At 48.7% G+C, this 21845-nt stretch overlaps 2 protein-coding genes across 8 annotated transcripts in view; both read left to right on the forward strand.

Annotated features, from left to right (window-relative positions):
- The window catches only part of LOC1280224 (rap guanine nucleotide exchange factor 2), a 43824-nt gene extending 28490 nt beyond the window's left edge, over positions 1-15334 (forward strand). For 5 of the 7 annotated variants that reach the window (XM_061658841.1, XM_061658843.1, XM_061658842.1 and 2 more), the window contains 4 exons: positions 361-549; positions 629-4610; positions 6111-6491; positions 7241-9659. In XM_061658841.1, coding sequence (XP_061514825.1) covers positions 361-549; positions 629-4610; positions 6111-6491; positions 7241-7335 — 4647 coding nt within the window. In that variant the 3' untranslated portion in view covers positions 7336-9659. Of the gene's footprint in view, positions 1-360; positions 550-628; positions 4611-6110; positions 6492-7240; positions 9660-11428 lie in introns of those variants that run through there. The other 2 variants (XM_061658847.1, XM_061658846.1) reach the window with 2 other exon arrangements.
- Positions 13839-21772, forward strand: LOC1280225 (insulin-like peptide receptor). Its single transcript, XM_061658848.1, has 6 exons — positions 13839-14188; positions 15460-15604; positions 16019-16099; positions 16173-16341; positions 16400-16520; positions 16591-21772. The coding sequence occupies exons 1-6, from the start codon at positions 13839-13841 to the stop codon at positions 18950-18952; spliced, it is 3228 nt and encodes a 1075-aa protein (XP_061514832.1). The 3' UTR covers positions 18953-21772.
- Positions 21773-21845: the final 73 nt, after the last annotated feature.

Genomic DNA, 21845 nt, shown 5'->3' on the forward strand with positions numbered 1-21845 from the left:
TGCTTTAGCAGCGGGGCGAATTCGCGCTTGCTGACATTTCGCCCGCATCCTTGAGCGCTGAAAAAAATTCAAATTGACCGTTGGTGTTCGGACGACGTTTCAGTTAGTTTTTTCTTCTATAAATTCAATTTTGTTATTATTATTATTATTTTTGTTGTTGTTGTTATTATTATTATTATTATTATTTTGGGAAGTGCTCATGTCTAATTCTTATATCTAACACTTAAACATACACACTATTTGTACTATTTTGTCTGAATTTGACTCGTGTTTGAACGGTTCTTCAAGGGGCGTATATTATTCTCATTGCTTTCTTGACATGAATAATTTATTTTTGATTTTTTTTATCTCTCTTTGCAGTTAACCACTAGCATCTATCCAGAGCTTTATGACAAAGGCAACCGATTATCTCATTCAAGTGATACCAGCCAGGCAGATACCATGACTTCCGTAACGAGCTCGTCGCTAGACTCGGACGAGGTAGATCTCTCCGGTCTGGTCGAATCCGTGGTCGATTCAGACGAGGAGGACATTGCTGAGAGTATAGATGTAAGTACAAAAAACTGCTGTCTCCTTGAGTAACTCCTTGACTAATCGCGCGCTCTTTTGTCACTCCCTTTCTGCGCAGAGTTTAAGCGTGCGCGATACGGTGCGAGAATGTTTGGAAAAGGATCCGACCGACCGGACGGTGGAGGACATTGAGATACTGCTCGAGTTTACGCAGAAGCTGAAAGCGTTCACCAACATGACTTTCGCCGTGCGGCGCGCCCTCTGCGCGGTGATGGTGTTTGCGGTGGTCGAGAAGGCCGGCACGGTCGTGATGAACGACGGCGAGGAGCTGGACTCGTGGAGCGTGCTGATCAACGGGCACGTGGAGATCGAGCATGGGACGGGCGAGGTCGAGTATCTGCATTACGGCGACAGCTTCGGCATCATGCCGACGATGGACAAGCTGTACCATCGGGGCGTGATGCGCACCAAGTGCGACGACTGTCAGTTCGTGTGCATCACGCAGACGGACTACTACCGGATACAGCACCAGGGCGAGGACAACATACGCAAGATCGAGGAGGACGGCCAGGTCGTGATGGTGACCGAGCTGCGCAACAGCACGGGAGAGAACGGGTCGCGCAAGGGATACGTGGTGATACGCGGAACGGTCGAGCGGCTGATGCACCAGCTGGTCGAGGACACGACGCTGACCGATCCGAACTACGTTGAAGACTTCCTGCTCACATGCCGCACCTTCATCAACAATCCGATCGACATCTCGAAGCAGCTGCTGAAGTGGTTCAACGTGGATGGTGGTGGGTCCAGCGAGGACGGAGGCTCGACCGATCTGGTCGATAATGCGACGGCAGCGACGGTATCGATCGATCGATCGTCTCACTTGTCATCCGGGACGCTGGACAGTGTGCTGTGCGACCGTGTGACGCGCGTCGTACTGCTGTGGGTAAACAATCACTTTACGGATTTCGACACCGATCCGCAGATGATGGAGTTTTTGGAAATCTTCGAATCGGCGCTGGAGAAACGGAGCATGTACGAGCAGCTGCGGCTGCTGCACGTGTACGCGCAGCACAATGCGCGGGAAAGGAACGTTACGCTTGCGCGCAGCTCGCGCGACGAAGATCTGAACTTCCAGATTTCGGGCGGCCCGGGCGGAATCTTCATTACGCGCGTCGAGCCGAAAACGAAAGCGTACGAGGCGGGCCTGAAGCGGGGCGACCAGATACTGGAGGTGAATGGGCAGAGCTTCGAGCACGTGACGTGTGCCCGGGCGCTCGAGATTCTGATGGGCACGACGCACCTGAGCATCACGGTCAAGAGCAATCTGTGGGCTTTTAAGGGCATGCTGTCGAGTGCGGACGGTGATTCGAGCAAGCTGAAGATCGACCTCAAGAAGGGGCTGCGGACGGAGCTGCTGCAGTCGCAGAAGTCGCTCGATCTGGTGGACAAGGTCGGTGGAGGGTTGCTGCCGGCGCCCCAGTTTCTGATGCCGCTGTCCGTCCGGGACATCGAGTACGGGCGGAAGGATTCGGGCGCATCGACACCGTCCGCCCAGATGAACAACAACAAGGGCGGCAGCTTCATGACGCTCGGTGGCAAGAAGCGCATCCAGAAGGCGCTGATCAAGATGAACCTACTGCCAAAGAATAGCGTCTTCCAGGATGATAATATTAACAACAATCACAACAATGGCGGTGGAGGAGGCAGCAACAACAGTAGCAGCAGCAGCGGCGGCGGCGGCGCAAACAACGGCAACAGCAACAACGGTAGCAGCTACGAGGGTGGCAGCGACCGGTCGTCGGGTATCAGCGTCAACTTCTCCTCGCAGGCGTCCTCCATCTCCACCTCCTCGATAACGACGGCCGATTCGGACGAAACGCCACCGACCTCCGCCTACCAGAGCAATCCGGATCTGCGCGAAAACCCCTCCACCCCGGCGAAGGCCCAATCGACGGAGGCGATCGTGCCGGCCAAGACGGGCGGCACGATGTACTACGAGGAGCTGCGGGCGAGCGACTTCCCCGAGCACATCCTGAAGGTGTACAAGTCGGACCAGACGTGCAAGTACCTGCTGGTGCACAAGGAGACGACCGCGCACGAGGTGGTGATGCTGGCGCTGCAAGAGTTCGGCATACACGATCCGAGCTCGAACTTTTCGCTGTGCGAGGTGAGCGTCGGCGAGGGCGGCATGATCAAGCAGCGCCGACTGCCCGACCAGCTGCAAAATCTGGCGGAACGGATCGGGCTCAGCTCGCGGTACTACCTGAAGACGAACGGCATCACGGAGACGCTCGTGCCGGACGATGTGGCGCCGGAGCTGATACGCGAGAGTGCGGTACACTTTCTGCAGCTGAACGCGAACGAGCTGGCGATACAGCTGACGCTGCAGGACTTTAGCATCTTCCGGCAGATCGAGTCGACCGAGTACATCGACGATCTGTTCAACCTGAAGAGCCGGTACGGGAAGCCGATGCTGGTGCGCTTTGCCGAGCTGGTCAACCGGGAGATGTTCTGGGTGGTGACGGAGGTGTGCAGCGAGCACAACATGATGCGCCGGTGCAAGATCATCAAGCAGTTCATCAAGATCGCCCGGCACTGCAAGGAGTGCAAGAACTTCAACAGCCTGTTTGCGATCGTGAGCGGGCTGGGGCATGCGGCGGTCAGCCGGCTGCGGCAGACGTGGGAAAAGCTACCGTCAAAGTATCAGAAGCTGTTCAACGATCTGCAGGACCTGATGGATCCGTCGCGCAACATGTCCAAGTACCGGCAGCTGATCCAGACGGAGCTGAACGCGCAGCAGCCGGTCATACCGTTCTATCCGGTGGTGAAGAAGGATCTGACGTTTATCCATCTCGGTAACGATACGAAGATCGACAGCCTGATCAACTTCGAGAAGCTGCGCATGATCTCGAAGGAGATCCGGACGCTGCTGCACATGTGCAACTCGCCGTACGACATACTGACCATGCTGGAGTACAAGTGTCAGCCCCCGAGCTCGGCAATGCTGGCGCTCAACCAGATGTCCGTACCGTCGGGCAGTGGGAATTTGATGCTCGCCCCGCCGGCACCACCCCCACCGCCTCCGGTTACGTCGGTGGCGGCGGCGTTCGTGCACAGCCAGACGGTGAAGCGGCGGAAGAAGTCAACGGCCGCCCCGAATCCGAAGAAAATGTTCGAAGAAGCGCAGATGGTACGGCGCGTCAAGGCGTACCTGAACAACATGAAGGTCATCACGGACGAGGACGAGCTGCACCGGTTGTCGCTGGAGTGCGAGGCACAGGGCGGCACCACGCCGAACACGGTCCAGGTGCGCAAGCGCTACCCATCGCCCACGCTCTCCACCACGTCGAGCACCAGCTCGACGAGCGAAGGCAAGAAGGGTGCGCTCGGGCTGGGCATGAGCAGCCTGTCGATCGGTAGCGCCAGCAGCGGCAACAGTGGAGCACCAAAGTTCGGTGCCGCCTCGCCGCAAGCCGTCAAGAAGCTGCTTTCCCTGTCCGAGCAGACGAAAACGCGCCCCCACCAACCGAGACACCCGACGACTGGGGCGATCCTGCCGCCGCCGCTCACCAACATGCATCACCATCACCACGGGCACCATCACGGGGGGCTGGTGGGGCACCTGAACAGTACGCTGTCGCACTTCCACCATCCACACGCGGCATACCTGCAACACGCTGGTGGTGGTGGTGGTGGTGCTGGTGGCGCAGGTCTAACAATTAGCCCCTCGCAATCGCCGGCCCACTGTTGTGTCGGACCGACCGGAACTACGACCGGCAGTGGTTCAGGTGGTGTCAGTACCGCCGGAGGCCTCATGGGTCCACCGCAATATCCACCACCGTCGTCGGCACACGCAACCGGCGGGTTTACGGGGGGCAGTGGTGTGACCGGTGGCGGTACCGGTGGTGTCGGGCATCTGTCGGGCCTGCTGCCCACCAATCCACCGAATTATAGCGCCACCATGTCGATGTATGCGAACGGACGCCCGGTGCTGGCGAGCCGGATACTGGAGAGTGCCGTCGATGTTGTACCTAGTCAAATACCGCCACCGATGGAACTGCCGCCCGAGAGTAGCTCCTTCCGGAGTCCACCGAACTATGGTATGTGCTAAAAAAAGAGCGAGAATTTGTGATGGGATAATACTTGTTTTTCTGATTAGTTTTCACTTTTCAAAGAGATGATTACAATCTGATTCATCTCATTTAATTGCAATAAGCTACTTTTACTAGTAAGTCATGCCAGTTACGCTGATCACTAGCTACTTTAAGCTTCCTGCTAATCATTGCGAGGGATTTGAACTAGAGGTGGGCATTTCGGTTCTTTTAAGTGAACGTGAGTGAACCGAATAGCCGGTCTCGTAGTACAGTCGTCAACTCATACGACTTAACAACATGCCCGTCATGGGTTCGATCCCCAAACCGACCGTGCCGCCATACATAGGACTGACTATCCTGCTATGGGGGGGAATCAATTAGTCACTGAAAGCCAAGCCCACAAGTGGGTACAGGCAGGCCTTGACCGACATCGGTTGTTGAGCCAAAGAAGAAGAAGAAGAAGAGTGAACCGAATCGTTCATTACTAAGAACGTGAACGTGATTTCGGTTCTTTCGTTCTTTTGCAAACACCTGTAAAGTCTGTGAATCGGTCACTATTCGAAAATCGGTAGAACTACGGATTAATCCGTTGGTCTGATCACGTGAAAAGTTAGCCAATTTTAACACTCTATCATTCGACCCTGGAAAGCAACTCACACAAATAGTTTAAAATAGACCATTTCTTGTATTGTCTCTAAATTTGTAAATGTTGGAAGGTTTTTCTGTTCGTTATTTAAAAATTATCATGAATTTTTACACGAATTTTTATGTTTTTTTAATGTTCATTTTTCAAAAGAACCATTGCCTTTTTCTCTTGTGCACCGGTTCATTTATTTTTTTTCACGTGAACTGAATGATCCGTACGGTTCTGGTACATTTGGCACATCTCTAGTTTGAACGGGTACCCCTTGCTTTATTTTTATGGCTCTAGCAAGCTATAATCCACACTGGAATGTATTCAATATATTTAGCAAGCTATAATTCCAGCTGTTATGACTGCTCGCAAACTGCATTGATTATAGCAGAATCAAATAACCCTTGTGAGAGATGTCGGGTGAGCTTTCAAACTGCTCGATTTCGTTCTTCCGATTTTGATCAGGCGCCTCCATTTCACATGGACATATATTACAGGAACACATCGAAAATTTGAGATAGGACACTCGAGCGATAATTCTCGATCAAGAACCTGTACAAACAAACACAGGCTTCAAAGGCGCTTGTAGTATATTTTCTATCGACTAAGAGCAATGAGAATATTCTGAAAGATGAGGAAAATTAGGTCCCATATATGTACTGTAGCAGACAGGCGACGAACCCCGTTTTTTTCACTTGTAGTCAACGGTCCCTATGGCACCGCCAAAAACGCACTTAGAAACACTGGAATCCGTAATTATACCTCGCTCCACTGTACAGTATAGACATTACTCCTTCTGAATACGGTCTGTTGCGATCGCTGGAGCATGATTTTAGCGCTGATTTCTAACGCCCAAACTCCTTTTCCTCCAGCTCAAACGGCGCATCGACGAATTGCCGGCAGCAGCAACAGCAGCAACAGCAGTACCACCATTCCACCGCCCTACCCTGCCCCGCACCAAAACTTTGGCAACTCATCGCGCATCATCTCCGCGGTCGGGATATCGCCGATCGCGTCCAACTTTGTCGCACCGACCGTCAATGCGCTCTCGCCCATGTATACCGGCAACAGTGGTGGCGGCACATCCGCAGCGTCTCCGGGAGTCGTCAGTGGTGTGTGTGCCAGCTTGCCGCCAGCAATACCGGCACGGTTGCACGAAACGATCGATTCGGGGCCGCCTCCATTGCCCCCGCCGAGTATAGACCTGTCGGCGGAGAGCAGTTCCGTGACCGTGCTGAGCAGCGCTGCTTCCGGTGAGTGTTTTAGCAACTGTGGTTGCCCATTCTTCCCTCCCCATGAAATAGTATGGCAAAACAGTTAGCAATGGTAGTTTGTTTGTTGAAATACTGTAGAAGTAGTTTGGGTAGATCCTTTTTTTTTGTTTTTTTTTTTGTGAATTTTTATATATTTCCTTTGAACTTTCAACCATTAAATATATTCCCTCGTCATCTTTTGCTCTGTCTCTCTGGGTGCTGCATGTTTCGATAAGAATATTTGCTGTATGAAATTATGGTTCTTTTCCTTATCCAATCGAACGCGAATGAGGGTTGTGCGTGTTTCACAGCCGAAAAAAAGAGTGATTTTTTTACATATGGTCCATTTGTTATGAGTTTTTTCGTGCGTGTGTGGCACGGGTTGTGCATGCATAATATTACCGTGTGTTCAGTTCATTTGTTTTCCCATCCCCTATGACTGTAGACACATTTTTTGGTTACTTTCTTTTTTTATGAGAAACAAAACACACCGACATATTATTTTGCATGTGCATATTGTTGTGGTTGAGTGATGTGTTGTTGTTGTTTCCTTCCGTTGCTTTTCCATTTCGGTCCTGCATGGAATGAAGCGATGTGTGCAATTTACCCCTGTGCGTGTATGTACGTGTGTATTTTTCTTTGTTTTCATGATCATGAATACGATCCCGTATCAGATAATACGCTCTTCCGTGAAGCAAACTAATGCGAATTGAAACGTATTCTTGCCATGCTGTTGCGTGTGTTTGCAGGAGAAGCTGCCGCCAAGCAACACGAGGACAGTGTGGACCATCCAAATGATTCAGTTGAGACGGATCGTCTGGCAACGATTTCAACGGATGTTTAAACACCTTCGGGAGAAAACCAAAACCAAAAAACTAGAGCTTAAAACAAAAAAACTAAAACCGCGTTAAAATGGCAAGAGGGTGGTGATAAAATGAAACTTCCATGTAGCGTGACTAAAGCGGAGACAAACAATATTTAACCAAAAGGGAAGACAGAAAGAGACAAGTCATTCGCCCGCCCAATAGTTAAGGGCGGCGGGCAATCGTTAATCGTATTGGATGGTCTATAATTGTTGTTGCAAATAATCACATCAGTGTCTAAGGAACTGCTGGATGTTTGAAAAGATATAAATAGATAATGCACATACAAACCATAACCGCCGTTCCCATCTACCGAAAGTGAAGCGTTTCGCTGTCAGAAAGCGATCATGCTGCAGGCGGCGTATGATCGTCTCCACAAAAGGATAAAAAAACACACACAACATTGTCTCGTCAAACCGTGTTGTAATGACTCTCTTTTAGACGTATTTACCCAATTCTCGTAGGGTAGGAGGGTGTGTTCTATTGCGCACTATACTGAGCCTACTGAAGGGTCGTGTAGCGTGTAGCTGGTAGAATTTACTGTAGAATGAACGTATTTGTGTGTTACTGTAACACAGGAAGAGCGTCTAGTTATTCATCTCTTCTCCCCCGCTATCTTTCTCTTACTCTCTCTCTCTCTCTCTCTCACACACACACACACACACACACATTTTTATATTCTATTGTGTGCGTGTGCCCAAAGGTCAACGCGAATAAATCGTACCACTTTTTTCCAATCCCACAAGACTGACGACGATAGAAGCAAACGCACGCGTAGAGAGAACTATTTTTTGTATGATTATTGTACGCGAGACTAAATCTCCTTGACGCTGCGACACATGCAAACTGCAACCCGTATAGTCATTAAAAAGCACCGATCTATGAATCATCATGAATATGCTACGGGTGTGCCGTGTGGTTTGATGTTGTGTGCTACCTTTATTGAAGAATATATATATAGATATTGTTGCACTTTTTGGTGTCTATCAATGGGTGATGGGTCAATGATTGTTGCAATTGTACTGCTGGAATGATAAAATGGCAGCTGACAGCATAGAAGACGATGAGTACCTTGTGCAAAACAGATATTGATGTTAAAGATTTATCTATAAAAAAATACACCTACTGAAATAATGATGGCGTGATTGGATTACGATCCCGTTTGATGTACACTTAAAGATGCCTATGCACACATCCACATCAATGTTATCCACTGACCAATCGTAACTAAGCAAAGCAGAAGCATTTTGTTTTAATATTCCAATGAGAAGATGAGCGTGTTTGTGTGAGCGCTTTTTCAACCCTTGTCTACTAGCTTTTCATTCTAAGAGAAAGTCATTAACAGGCGTTATTAGTAATTAGTTTCCAAAACGATATCATTCATCACTTGAAACTGTGTCATATCGAAAGTGTGTTCTATTTTTTTTAGTTGGCTGGTACCTCTAAATACAGATAGAAATTGGTTACCCTTTTCATAGATTCCTTTTTGGTAGCTACTAGAGTGCGATCGATGAGGAGGAGCAGCATAGTGGAGACTTTATATGTACTCTTTATAGCGAGCAAATCGCGCGCGCGCCCCCTTTCGGGTAAATATCTAACCATGATGCCTAAGAGCAAAACGAGAAAAGGGTTGCAAGGAAGAAATATTGAATTATCTATAAGGGATCTATAGGGAAAGCGAATCAAACTAGACAGAGAAAAAAATATAAAATATATCTATAAGAAAAGAAAATCAAACTAGGAAGTGTAAACATAGTGGAAAACTATATTATATTTATGGATGTCGCAATACCAATACCCAGAACCAAAGGCACACAAAGCATCCAAGATATTCAAATATATGATAGAGTGTTGTTGCATTTCACAAAATGCCAAAAAAGAGAAAAAAAGTGTTTCAGTATCAAAAACAATGCCATAAACCTCATCTCCCGAGACTAAAGCATACACTTGCACATCCCGTTTATGCAATCTATTCATATATTGGTATTCATATTGATGTACACTGATGCAACCAATGTTAAACATTGAAATAGGACGAAGAGATAGAGAACGTGTGAGGTGTACTAACACAGGGGTTAAGGCAAATATTGTGATGTGATCGGGGAGAAATAAACACAGCTAAACGGAGTGGGTTTATTAGTAGTTCCGTGTAAGAAACGGTAAAACAAAACCAGAACCTTTTGCCCACTCTCTCATGCACTTCTTTTGCTATCAATATTCTATTCGCTTGACAAACGTGTGTATGTATACGTATATGCCGCCAGAAATTGTGGAGAAATAAAGAAGCAACCCAATATTAAACACATCAATCTGTGTCGAAAAGCACCCAAGTGTGCAACCAAACCAAGTGTGCAACCAAACCAACCTTGTATTAGGCGCTTTTCAGTATGTGTTATTCTGCCGTTTAATCCCGTTTGCGCTAGCTAACATACCTGCGCTAAGGTTCATTTCATACGCGCCTACGCACAGCGAAGAGATAAGCAGCACGTGATTTCATTCCAAACTTGAATTGCGCGTCGACAACACGTTGCTTTCTGTGACCGATGTACTCTATAGCTACCACCGGAAGTTGTTGAATCGGATTGGCAGAAGAAGAACAACAACTCCGGGTGACTCTGGAGGACTCTGGACGACTCTGGACAACTCCGGGCGACTTCGGGCGACTTCGGACGACTCTGGACGACTCTGGACGACTCTGGACGACTCTGGACGACTCTGGACGACTCTGGACGACTCTGGACGACTCTGGACGACTCTGGACGACTCTGGACGACTCTGGACGACTCTGGAGAACTCTGGATGACTTTGGACGACTCTGGACGACTCTGGACGACTCTGGAGACGCTGGACGACTCTTGACGACTCTTGACGACTCTAGACGACTCTGGACGACTTTGGGCGACCCTGGACGACTCTGGACGACTCTGGACGACTCTGGAGATTCTGGACGACTCTGGAGAACTCTGGAGAACTCTGGATGACTTTGGACGACTCTGGACGACTCTGGACGACGCTGGACGACTCTGGACCGCTCTAGACGGCTCTAGACGACTCTGATTGACTCTGGACGACTCTGAGCGACTCTGGATGATTCCAATTCTCAGAGACTCTGAAGGTCTCCGGAGAACTCTGGACGACTACGATCCCGGACGACTCCGTCTCCGGGCGGAACTAGTTGGTCCCATTGTGCCGGAGTCGTTATCGGGCCTGCAATAGCCAGAGTCTGATCGGAGTCGTCGGTGCGCTCTAGAGAGCACATCACTACTTCACCAAAGGAGATGTTCACCTTCACCGGGGGAGATCACCTCTAGTGTGCCATCGTGTGTTGCAACAAATGAGCAGGGTGGAGGGGGCAAAGCAGAGTTACAAAGCGGTAAATTTAAAATGATAATCCCAACTCTCACGCCAATATGAATGTTCCTTTAAAACGTGTCACTAGTCCCCCTGAACAGTAGTAAGGAAATAAATGCACATACCAAAAGTAAAACAAACATACAGACACACATACACATATAGTTTCACACAAATACAGTACTGCAAACCAAGTGCATGCAGTTGTAAACGAGAACCGTGCGTGGTGTGGTGTTTGTCCGCTTCGAAGAAATCATGATGACACACGGTCGTAGATTTTTTCCTTTTCTATTGCTCCAATGCTGAGGAAATTGAGAAATGAGGGTGCGATGGGAGGGTTTGAATGGTTTTGTTTTAAATATTTTCCTCATACTCTTTTCTTATCGAAACATGCAACCCGCGCTTACAGAGATGATCGTGTCGGCTAACATTTCTTCTGTTTTGCTGTAATATTCAAAACTACCCGAAAAAAAACTGCTCGAACGACAGCATTTTCCCGGCAAAGCGCAAAAGAACAAACACGAACAACAGCGTTTGTGCCATACTAATTGCCAATTGCCACCCCTGCCTCCCCCCCCCCCCCCCCCCCCCCCCAAACAAATCTTTTCCCATTCGATTAAACCGAAAACCTTCAATCACACTAACCTTTAATCCCTGTTGTTTTTTTTTCTCTCTTTCTATTTCTCTTCTGTTTTGATCTAATTCTGTTTCTCGCTTTTGTAGTAATGTAGACAAACTTAACCACCAAACAAACCACACACAAAACACCAGGGACACTCATATAGTAAAACGAACTCCTTGACCGTCCTTTTTGGGGCGTGGGGTGTGTGCGCGGTGGTGTGGTGGTTTCGTTTCGTTGTGCTGTCCTAGCCCTCGGTTCGGTTAAAGTAACCAACTAGCATAGCTGCTTCATCGCCCAATTCCTACCTATGTTTTGCTCTCTCGTGTATCGCTCGTGCTGGTGCTCCCTGTATGCACACATTCCCCGCCGGTTACGGGTGACGTCAGCTCAGCGGCAGCAAGAATGGTGGCGCCGCCTCATAAGCCCTGCTTCTCTCGTGCGTCTCGTGCGACAACACTGTTGCTAGACATTCAGCTGTGCTGTTGGGCTCATCATGATCGGTTCGCGGTGTAGTTTCTATTTTTTAGTTATTTAAGCAGTTGGTGGGGTAAAAGCTTAGATCGACAGAGCCACTTCTTTACTAGTAATGTAGTGTGTAGTGTTTGTAGAGGACGAACAAACGAAACTTACTTCCAAAACCACGGCGTCCGACGGGCGTCGTGTACCAAAGAATTAACGCAACGTTGAATCAAAAGTACGAAAAAAAGCTGGCAATCTTTCTCAAAGCCGCGTTCTCATGGCGCGCATCTCACTCTATCTCTCTTTATAGTTTCCTTAGCTAGGCGCTATTAGATGTGTAGGACTATACGTTAAGCTAGTTTTAGTTTTTTTTTCTCATTTATGTTGTTTGTTAGTGTACTACTGACACGCTAGAACGCACTAACAGATGCTCTCTGTTGCCGATGCTCTCAATCCGGTGAAGGTATTTCATTGTTGTAAGTGTAAAAGGCAAACAACCCCGCCTACCTGGTGCCTAACAAAAACGGGTTGCGAGGGAACATACATAACCTTACTTGATCTTGATCGTCGAATATCATAAACACGCACACTAAACACTAAACGAGAGATGTGATGAGGAAGCAACAAAACAGGACGAAACTTCCTCACTAGACTAGTGACTGTGCCGCGTGTTGTTTTGTTTTTAATATTCCCCAATCACTCCCCCCCCCCCCCCCAGCTCACCGCAAACTATGGAGCCTCATCTATAATTGTATGTTGTTCTGTTTCTTTCATTTCATTTCCTTTTTTTTATATACAGCACGAACCGTCCCTTACGGGCCGTATACGTCCCAGGCGTACCACAATCACATATCGCGAACGCGCGGTCCTCGATTTTAAGCCCCATTTCATATGGATCCGTTTTCGTGCGAGTCCGGATGTAGGTATTAGCAATAGGAGAGATGTATGTAGCGGACATTTCCCGACCGGAGAGCAACGGAACGAAAAACAAAAGCAGCAACAGTAGCATTTGTACACACCATACGCTGCAGATAATGACCGAGTAGAAAATGAGAGTGAACTAGAGAGAGAGAGGGAGAAAGCAAGCGACAGAAACGCGTGAGACGCGCAACGCAAAGTAAAGACGTCGCCAAATGACCCTGGAATGAACCTTTCAATGGTCTGTGACGTTCTCTTAGTCCTTCTTTCTGCTGCTTCTTCCACACTGAGCCTTTTTCTTCTTTGCGCAAAATAGTAGGATTTCACCCAATCTGTGTAGATTTGATTTTCTTTGGAATGCTCATTAACTTACAGCGTTGACCCAATTACAGTTGAGCCACGTGCCAAAACCAAATCTATTCTCACAAAACGCATAGCTCTTCCGATGCGCATTCGGTGTGTTTTGCGCATTCTGCATGTGTGTGTGTGTAACTGAGTATCCCAACTATTTGCATCTGAAGACGGAACCTAACTGCCCCGCGGGCCATTGGTTACTCATCGATTGTCGTGCTGAGCAGCATGAATAGAAATGGGAGAAGCTTTAGTTCATTTGGCTCCCTTTTACACACCTGTATGTGTGTGTTTTTCTTCTTCCTCTTCTTCTTCAACGGTGCACTATGGCTAGACATGATCAATCTTGGCCATAGTCTCTCTACCTCTCCGTCTACAAACACACACGCGCATTCTATCTCTCCTCCCGCCGGTTGCAAGTCGACCACTTTGTGATTGTGTGTGTTCGAGCAGCTAATAATTCAATTAGACATAATTGTTGATCGACTTCTCGAGATTGGTTCACCTTTGCCGGGAGAAAGAATCATCACCCGCCCAGCACCCCCATCGCGGCGCGCCTATGTGTGCGTAAACGGTGTAACACGCGCCTACCCCGACCGGCGGGCGTGCATGCATGCCATCCAGTCCAGTCTTGAAGCTCGCGCCGAGAACAGGCGCGCCTACTTTGCCTTTGCTCTCAGCAGTACACTACCGTCTCGAGTTGCTCTGTGTTTTTGTGTGTGTGTCTAGTTTCCTCCCTTGCTACCCTCCCGCCTGTGGTACGTAGTGCAGTGCGGCGGAGCAATGGCATTGTGGTGGAAAGTGTTTTCCCTCGCAACCATGTGGTTGCTTGCTGCTGCCCAAAATCACGACCGCACAATGTCGCGAATGGTGCGTGACGTAATCGAAGCAGGCGGTAACGGCCAACGATCAATCTCGACGACGACGGTGGCGGTCAGTACGAACACCACCACCGCGCCCGATACGACGACGGACGATGGTGATCCGAGCTGCACCAACGTGGACATCCGGAACGATCTGCGGCGCCTGAAGCAGATCGAAAACTGCACCGTAATCAATGGCTTCCTGCAGATGGTGCTGATCGAGCGCGTGCCGAGCGAGGAGTTTGAAAAGTACAGCTGCAAGCACCTGAGGTGCGTATGGTTTGGGAGTTTAGGTTTGGTTTGGTTTTTGTTTTATTTTGTTTTAGTGCGCGAGTGCATGCGTTCTATTAGCGTGTTGCATTTGACATTGGAGGTCATCGAATCGAATGGAAGAAGGTTAGATCCAGTGGTGGTAATTTGTAACCTGCTGCCAATAGTGATCTGCGTCTTCAGTGCTCGCTCTCTTGCTCTCTCTCTCTCTCTCTCTCTCTCTCTCTCTCTCTCTCTCTCTCACTCTCCAGTACGATATTAGTGGTTGTTTAGAACGCATCATGGCAAGCCATGTAATAGTCGTGTCGCGAAGCCGACTCTTCTCATGTGCAGTGTGTGTGTGGTGCTGTCAGGTTATGCAATAATGCACAGTCATCTCTCACCTTCTCTTTCCATATCTCTCTACATAGCTTAGCAAACCGGTCAGATATATTCAACTCGTTTAGCTCTCCCGATAGAATTAGCTGTATATATAATAACAACCGGTACGGTTTGAAGATAAGAATGGTTCGTTATAAAAAAAGTAAAGGTTTTCTCAATCAAAAGCATACAATCGAAACTATGCTTAGCTGGCAAGCGCATCGATGAATCATCAATTAACACTACCTACTAGCTACTAACTACTACTTATCGTGACACCTTCCCCACACGTGCGGTGGTGTACATCGGTTTTATAAGTGATAAATGTGATACATAATACAGCATACATAATTCTAAACAAAAGGAAAGACAGGTTGAAAATTGAGACGACAGGGCAAAGTGTGTGCACTACTATTGATAGCGTGTTTGCTGCGTGTGTAAGTGGCGGTAGTGTAAGATAGCGAAGATGTAAAAGAAAGATAAAAAAAAAACAATCATGTACACTATTAGAGAAAGATGGAAAGAGGGCGTATACGGTGCCGCCGCGGTTTTGCGAACCATCAAGGTTAAGCTCTAGGCGGAAGAAATTTATATGAAATTGTGCACACCCCACAAGCAGAGGGATGGTGGTAGTTTGTAGTGAGTGTCGTGTCTGTGTGCGGTTCAAATCACCCCAAAAATACGGGTGAGGACATTGTTTTTTACTCAAACCACGATGGCAAAAACCGTGCATAACTGCAAATGAATCGAAAAATAAAAGTATAAATCCCTTTATGTGTAAATGTATGCGCATTTGGGTTGTTTTTTTTTTTTATAATGATTTTTGTTTTCTATAACGAAACATGGGGACGAGGAAATGCTCACCCCCGGCAGATCTCTAATCAAACACACACACGTCCATTAAACCGCAGAGAGGTAACGGGGTACATGCTGTTCTTTCGCGTCATCAATCTCGTGACGCTGCGGCGACTATTTCCGCAGCTGGCGGTCATCCGCGGACAGCAGCTGATCGGCAACTATGCGCTGGTGTTTTACTACATGGAGAACATGATCGAGGTAGGCGCGTGAACATGTTGTTTTTTTCCAGTCCATTAACCTAATCTTTTTTTTTTATCTCTCTCTCTCTCTCTCTCTCGCGCTCTCTCTCTTTATCTCTCTTTTTCTCTCTCTTTCCTTCTCCACTATATTTCTTTCTATCTCTCTCGCCTTGTATCTCTTTTTCTCTCTCTCTCTCTCTCTCTTTTCTCTCTCTCTCTCTCTTTTTCTGTTTGTCACTCTCTGTCTCTGTTTCTCTTTTTCTTTCTTTATCTTTTTCTCTCTCTTTCTCTTTCTCTTTCTCTCTCACTCTTTATTTTTCTTTTTCTCTCTCTTTCTCTTTCTGTTTCTCTCTCTCTTCCTTTCTCTTTTTCTTTCTCTCTCTCCCCTTCCCACTCTTTCTCTCTATATTTTCGCTCTATTAACTTTGGCCAGCTTGGACTGAAGAACCTGGTAGCGATCCAGCGCGGCTTCGTGTACACACTGCACTGCCCTCAGCTATGCCATCTAGATACGGTAAGGTCGGAACGCGGGGGTTCGTCGCTTAGGAAAGTCTTCTTTCCTTTATACTTGCTTTTCGCTTGCTTAGATTGATTGGGCCGCTATCAGTGGCCTGGAGAATGGTACGAAAAGCCAGAACTCGTTCGAACCGCCCAAATCGGTGTGCAACAACTCGACGGTGTGCCGGGCCTGCGTACCGACCTACTGCTGGGGCAGCGAAAGCTGCCAAAAGTTCTATAATGGCTACAATTTCAATGGTGAGTTGCGATTTGTAGCCATTGTAGAGGCTAATTGATGGGTTGCGTTCCGTTTTAGGTCGCATCAAGTGTCACCCACAGTGCCTGGGAGGGTGTACTGGAACGTCCGCGACCGAGTGTAAGGTGTGCCGGGGTTGGAAGGAAGGCAAACGATGCGTCGAACAGTGTTCCGCTGATCGGTAGGTAGTTGACCCGGTGTGTGTGTATGTGACTTTTACATTAAACTAATCTTCCCACTTGTATTTGTAGCCTACTGTACCGCCCAACGAAGCGTTGCATCACGAAAGAAACCTGTCTGGAGCGGAGCGGGCTGCTGTACCAGAACGAGTGTGTGCTCGAGTGCCCGGCCGGCTACAGTACGACCAACGTAGACCAGGAGCAGGCCGATTTTTCCGACCACAAGTGCTACCCCTGTCTGTACCGGTGCCCGAAGGTGTGCGACGGCACCGAGATTATGTATCTGGCCGATGCCGATCGGATGCGCGGCTGCACGATCGTGAACGGTACGCTGCACATCCGGCTGAAGGAGGACCACCCGAACCTGGTCGACGAGCTGCGGAACGGGCTGAGCGATGTGGAGGAAATTATGGGCAATCTGAAGGTGTTCCGCTCCACCTTCATCCCGTCGCTCGAGTTTCTCGCCAACCTGCAGATCATCCACGGGGTGGACGTGAACGAGAACGCCAAGTTTTCGCTGATGGTGTACGAAAACAGCAACCTGCAGCGGCTGTGGAACTTTGAGCAGAAAACGAACCTCCGGCTGGACAACGGCGGCATGTACTTCGCCAACAACAAGCTGCTGTGCGGTGCGCAAATCAAGCTGCTGCGCCGCATCACCGACTACAACAATGCGAGCGACACGATCGACTGGAGCTCGAACGGGTACATGCAAGCGTGCAACGTGCAAACGTTCCACGTCCGCGCGTCTGTCCTGTCGAGCCGGAACGCGACGCTCTACTGGCGGAACGAGCCCAACATCAAGACGCACCACCGGCTGACGGGCTACCTGGTCCACTGCATCCGCACGGAGGTGGACCGCTCGCCGTACGAGGACCGGGAGCTCTGCTCCAAGTTTGGCTGGAAGTCGCGGCTGGTGCCGCTGGAGGGCGTCAGCATCGAGGGCAGCTACTACGCGTACCGTCTGACCCGGCTGAAGCCGTACACCCGGTATGGGTGCTACGTGCAGACGTACTACAACGAGTCGGTCAACAATGCGACCGACCCGGTGGGCATGTCCGACATGGTGTACTTCCGCACGGCCAAGGACCGGCCGACGTCGCCGCTGCGCGTGCACACGGCGCGCAAGAACGAGAGCGCGATCACGCTTGCCTGGGCGATACTGGCGTCCGAGCAGGGCATGGTGTCGCTGTACCAGGTGGACGTGTTCCTGCAGCCGGACGAGGTGGCCAAGTTCGACCGGCGCAACTACTGCACGCATCCGCATCAGGCGAGGAGCGTGCACAGTGAGCAGGCGCCGGGTGAGGGAAGCTGCACCCGGGACACGTGCTGGGGCTGCGATCAGTTCGAGTACGAACAGGAGCTGGAAGAGGAGGAGGAAGAGGAAGAGGATGAGGATGATGAGCTGACCACACCGGATGACTTTTTTGCCGAGCACACGTCGTCGGAGGATGGGGGTCGTATTGGAGGGCGCCGGAGGAAGCGTTCCACCGAACGAACTGGCCGCCGCCAGGTGGATGACTTCGAGGCGAGCATGCTGAAGTTGCTCAAGGTGGCCGACAGGCACGAGGATCATTACGCGCGGCGTATGCGCCGCGACGCAGCAACGGAGATCGAGTTTGTGAATCGACTCTTTTACCACACCTTCACGACGGACAACTACGAGTACACGGTGGCGGGGCTGAGTCCGTTCACGCGCTACGTGTTCCAACTGTTTGCGTGCAGCGAGAACGATGCCGTGTACTGCAGCTCGTACAGTCTGTACACCGATCGGACCAACCCGTCGCCGTACGTCGATCGGGTTAATGTGAGCGTTGAAATGAAGGAGCAAGAGATGGCACCAACTGGCCCCGAACTGATGGCACCTAAAAACCACAGCTCCGAGGAAGGAAACACGACCGCCACCATCACCACCACAACGACGCCCCCTGTCTCGATCGTAAAGACGACGTACGGCGATCGTATCGTGCTGTACTTTCCCGAACCGACCGAAGTGAACGGTCTCACCGTGGCTTACCGCGTCGAGCGGGAAGTTATCAATGGGACGTACCTGAAGCGGCGCACGGATTGCTTCACGCGGCTGGAACACGAGCGCAACCAGTATCGCTACACGATCCAGGGCGTCACGCCCGGCGAGTATCTGCTTCGAGTGCAAGCGATCTCGCTAGCCGGTGCCGGCCCGTTCTCCGAGTGGATGCTTGTGCGGGTGCTTGAGCCATTGCCGCGGAAGGCGGTGGGCACTGGGAAAGGGTTGCGCGATGGATTGATTGCGCTGCTCGTGCTGCTACTGTTGGGCGGTGGTGGGGCGCTAGCGTTCTACCTTTGCCGGCGTCGTCGGCGAACGTTCCGGCGGGACGATAAGATACCGCTCGCCGTCAACGATGGCAATGAGATCAATCTGGACGATGGGTTTGTAAACTGCCCGTTGAAGTAGTAGCGCTCAGTTAACGCAAAGCCCAGAATGTGCCAAATAGGTCAATTGCATCTCACCAAAGTTTGATTGCCATTTTTTGCTAAACATTTAAGAGTGGAAACGTTTTATCATTTAAGTAGCACACATAGGCAACCGTTTTACGAAGTAATAGGTTTGCTGTCCCACTTATCCTGCAGCTCTTCCCTTCAGTGTTTAATTAATTGTGTGATTTTAAACAATGCAGATCCTAACAGCGTGTTTTTGAAGGTAAATTCAAACATATAATCGTCAAACTAACAAACAATCATTCTTAGAGGACAGCGACAGGACCTTTGCCAAACAAAACGCTGTTTAAAGATTAGATAGGAACAAAATTATAATAAGCAATAAGAGACGAACAGGAAAAGGGAAACGACGAAAGAAATGCTCGCCTTATTGGTAGGAATATTGCACATAAAACAGAAATGGAATCGATTTTCATCTAGACAACGCGTCCCCCTATCAGCAAGGAAACATCTTGAGTATCCTCTTACACTGGTGGACATAAAAATAGGAACTTTTTTCTGTGACCGAAAGACATAGTTCTTGTCAGAAATATTTGGTAGCCCTGAAAAGGACTGTTTAAGTGGTTGTTGGGAGGAGGTGTTGCAGTGTTCCACTGAGCGAAAACACATTCTAACGGTCAATCTGGTGACCGTTATTCGCTATCACTTCCTGACAGCGTTTGGCCATATCGCCGATGAGATTACGGCATTCGCTTCTGTCTATGCGTTCCCACATAACCTTGCAGCGTGTCCATAGATCATCGGCTGAACGTGCAGGCTGGTTCTTAAGCTGACGCTTGAGAGTTGACCACAGATTTTCAATTGGGTTGAGGTCAGGACTCAACGCAGGCCACGGTAGAACTTGCACATCCTGGTTTGCCAAATAACATTTAACTGTTCGCGATGTGTGCTTAGAGTCGTTATCATGCTGAAAGATGTAATGCTCTTCGTCTCCGAATTGTTGTCGGGCGTATGGCAACATCTTACGACTAAGTATTTTTCTATACCCTTCCGAGTTCAGTGTCCCGTTGATACGGAACAAAGGACCCGTGCCGTGCCAGGAGAAGCAACCCCACACCATTACGTGGCCGCCTCCGTGACTAAGGGTTTTTATCGTATTTTTCGGATGATACGCCTGATTAGGAAAGCGCCAGACGTATTTAATGCCGTCCGAACCATCCAGATTGATTCTGGACTCATCCGAAAAAATGATTTTGCTCCACCAAAAGATGGATGCAGCTAAATGTTCTTCGGCAAACCGAATGCGCGCTTCTACGTGGTGCGGCTGCAGCTTACGAACCTTCCTCGGTCTCCGGGCACAGAAACCAGCGGCGTGTAAACGGCGAGACACCGTTTTCGCCGAAACTTGCAAACCAAGCTCCTGCTTGATACGAGTGCAAGTTTTGAAAGGATCCGCCCTGATCATCTCAACAATCCGCGCGTCAACGTCGGCCGTTGTTTTTCGCGGACGACCTGTCGATTTACCCGTAGCCTCGCTACGAATGGCGTTGTCCACAAACGTCCGCGAACGGCCGAACGCCTTGCAGATTGTCTTGATTGGCACGTTCTCACGATACAGCCCCTGAATGTGTTTTCGCTCCTCTGGTGTGCAGTGCTTTCCGCGACCCATGATGATTTTGTGGAATTTTTAAACAGCAACCTTTCACCTTGACCACTGATGGAAGAATGAAGCACAACTCGGTTTGGCTCTCCTTTTATACTGCCGCAAAACGCTGCCGGCACTCAAAACTCAGATAAGTAGCGCACCAAAAATGAGAGTATAAAAGGCAAAATTCGGCTATTGCAAATTCAGTACGCCTCGAACTGTTGGCGATGACACACCTAGTGTATGCAAAAAAAACACACAAAATTTTTTTTCCTATTTTAATGTCCACCAGTGTACCTTGTACAAACAAGCCTTTTTCTAGATCTAGATCAACTCTCTGTCATTAGTTCTACTAATAGACTAAACCTTTCTATTTCGTTACTTTATTGATTTTACCCATGGCAGGATCGTCACAGACTCGCGTATGAAAGGCTCTCGAGCGGTTTATACGGACTTACAAGCCCAAAACAAACCGCTATGACCACACTGAGTAGGTCATAACAACCAACGAGGAGAAAATTGTACAAAAAACATACAGCTAGATTGCTTTCTACAAATCAAAGACTTGCACCTTCATGTCAAATAGGGTTAATTAGTAATCACGCATCGGTTACCACAGTATACTCAAATTTATTCATTTTTTTTAATTTTTATATTAAAGTAAACAAATTTTATATTCAAACATGTATTGTAAGATACACGGTTTTCCAGGAGTTCTCATAGCTGTGGGACAGTTTATTGACACTATTTCTTACGTGAAATGTACGTAATATAATGGGAATTGGACTCTATGGCACTCCTGCTTGCCAAATCCAATAAGATTTTGAACTGGCATAGAGGGCCATAAAGTCCAATTCCCTAAGGAATTCCTAAGGAGTTTGTCCAAATAGGGTGCCATAGAGTCCAATTTCCATCTTATGACGTTCACTTCCTATAAGGAAGTGTCCCACAACTATGAGAGACCCCTGGAAAACCCTGTAAACAATCAAAGACAAGCCAAAATAGGCATTTACATGAAACCAAATATTCAAATTCGAATGTCACAATGTGTGGAATGTTGCATTCTTCCTTGATTTTGTTTTAAATATCATTCCTATTTTAGCATCCCTGTGAATGGCTCAATAGCGGACACCACTACTCTAGGGTAAAGTTAAATAAAATGTAGTTTTGCTCTATTTCTCCCCACAATAACTGATCGATTGATTGAACAGAAAGAACATTGTTAAAATACGCATTTGCTCTTTATTTTCCATTTCTCTCGTGC

The sequence above is a fragment of the Anopheles gambiae genome, chromosome 3, assembly GCF_943734735.2.
Source record: "Anopheles gambiae chromosome 3, idAnoGambNW_F1_1, whole genome shotgun sequence".
Taxonomy (NCBI): Eukaryota; Metazoa; Arthropoda; class Insecta; order Diptera; family Culicidae; genus Anopheles; species Anopheles gambiae.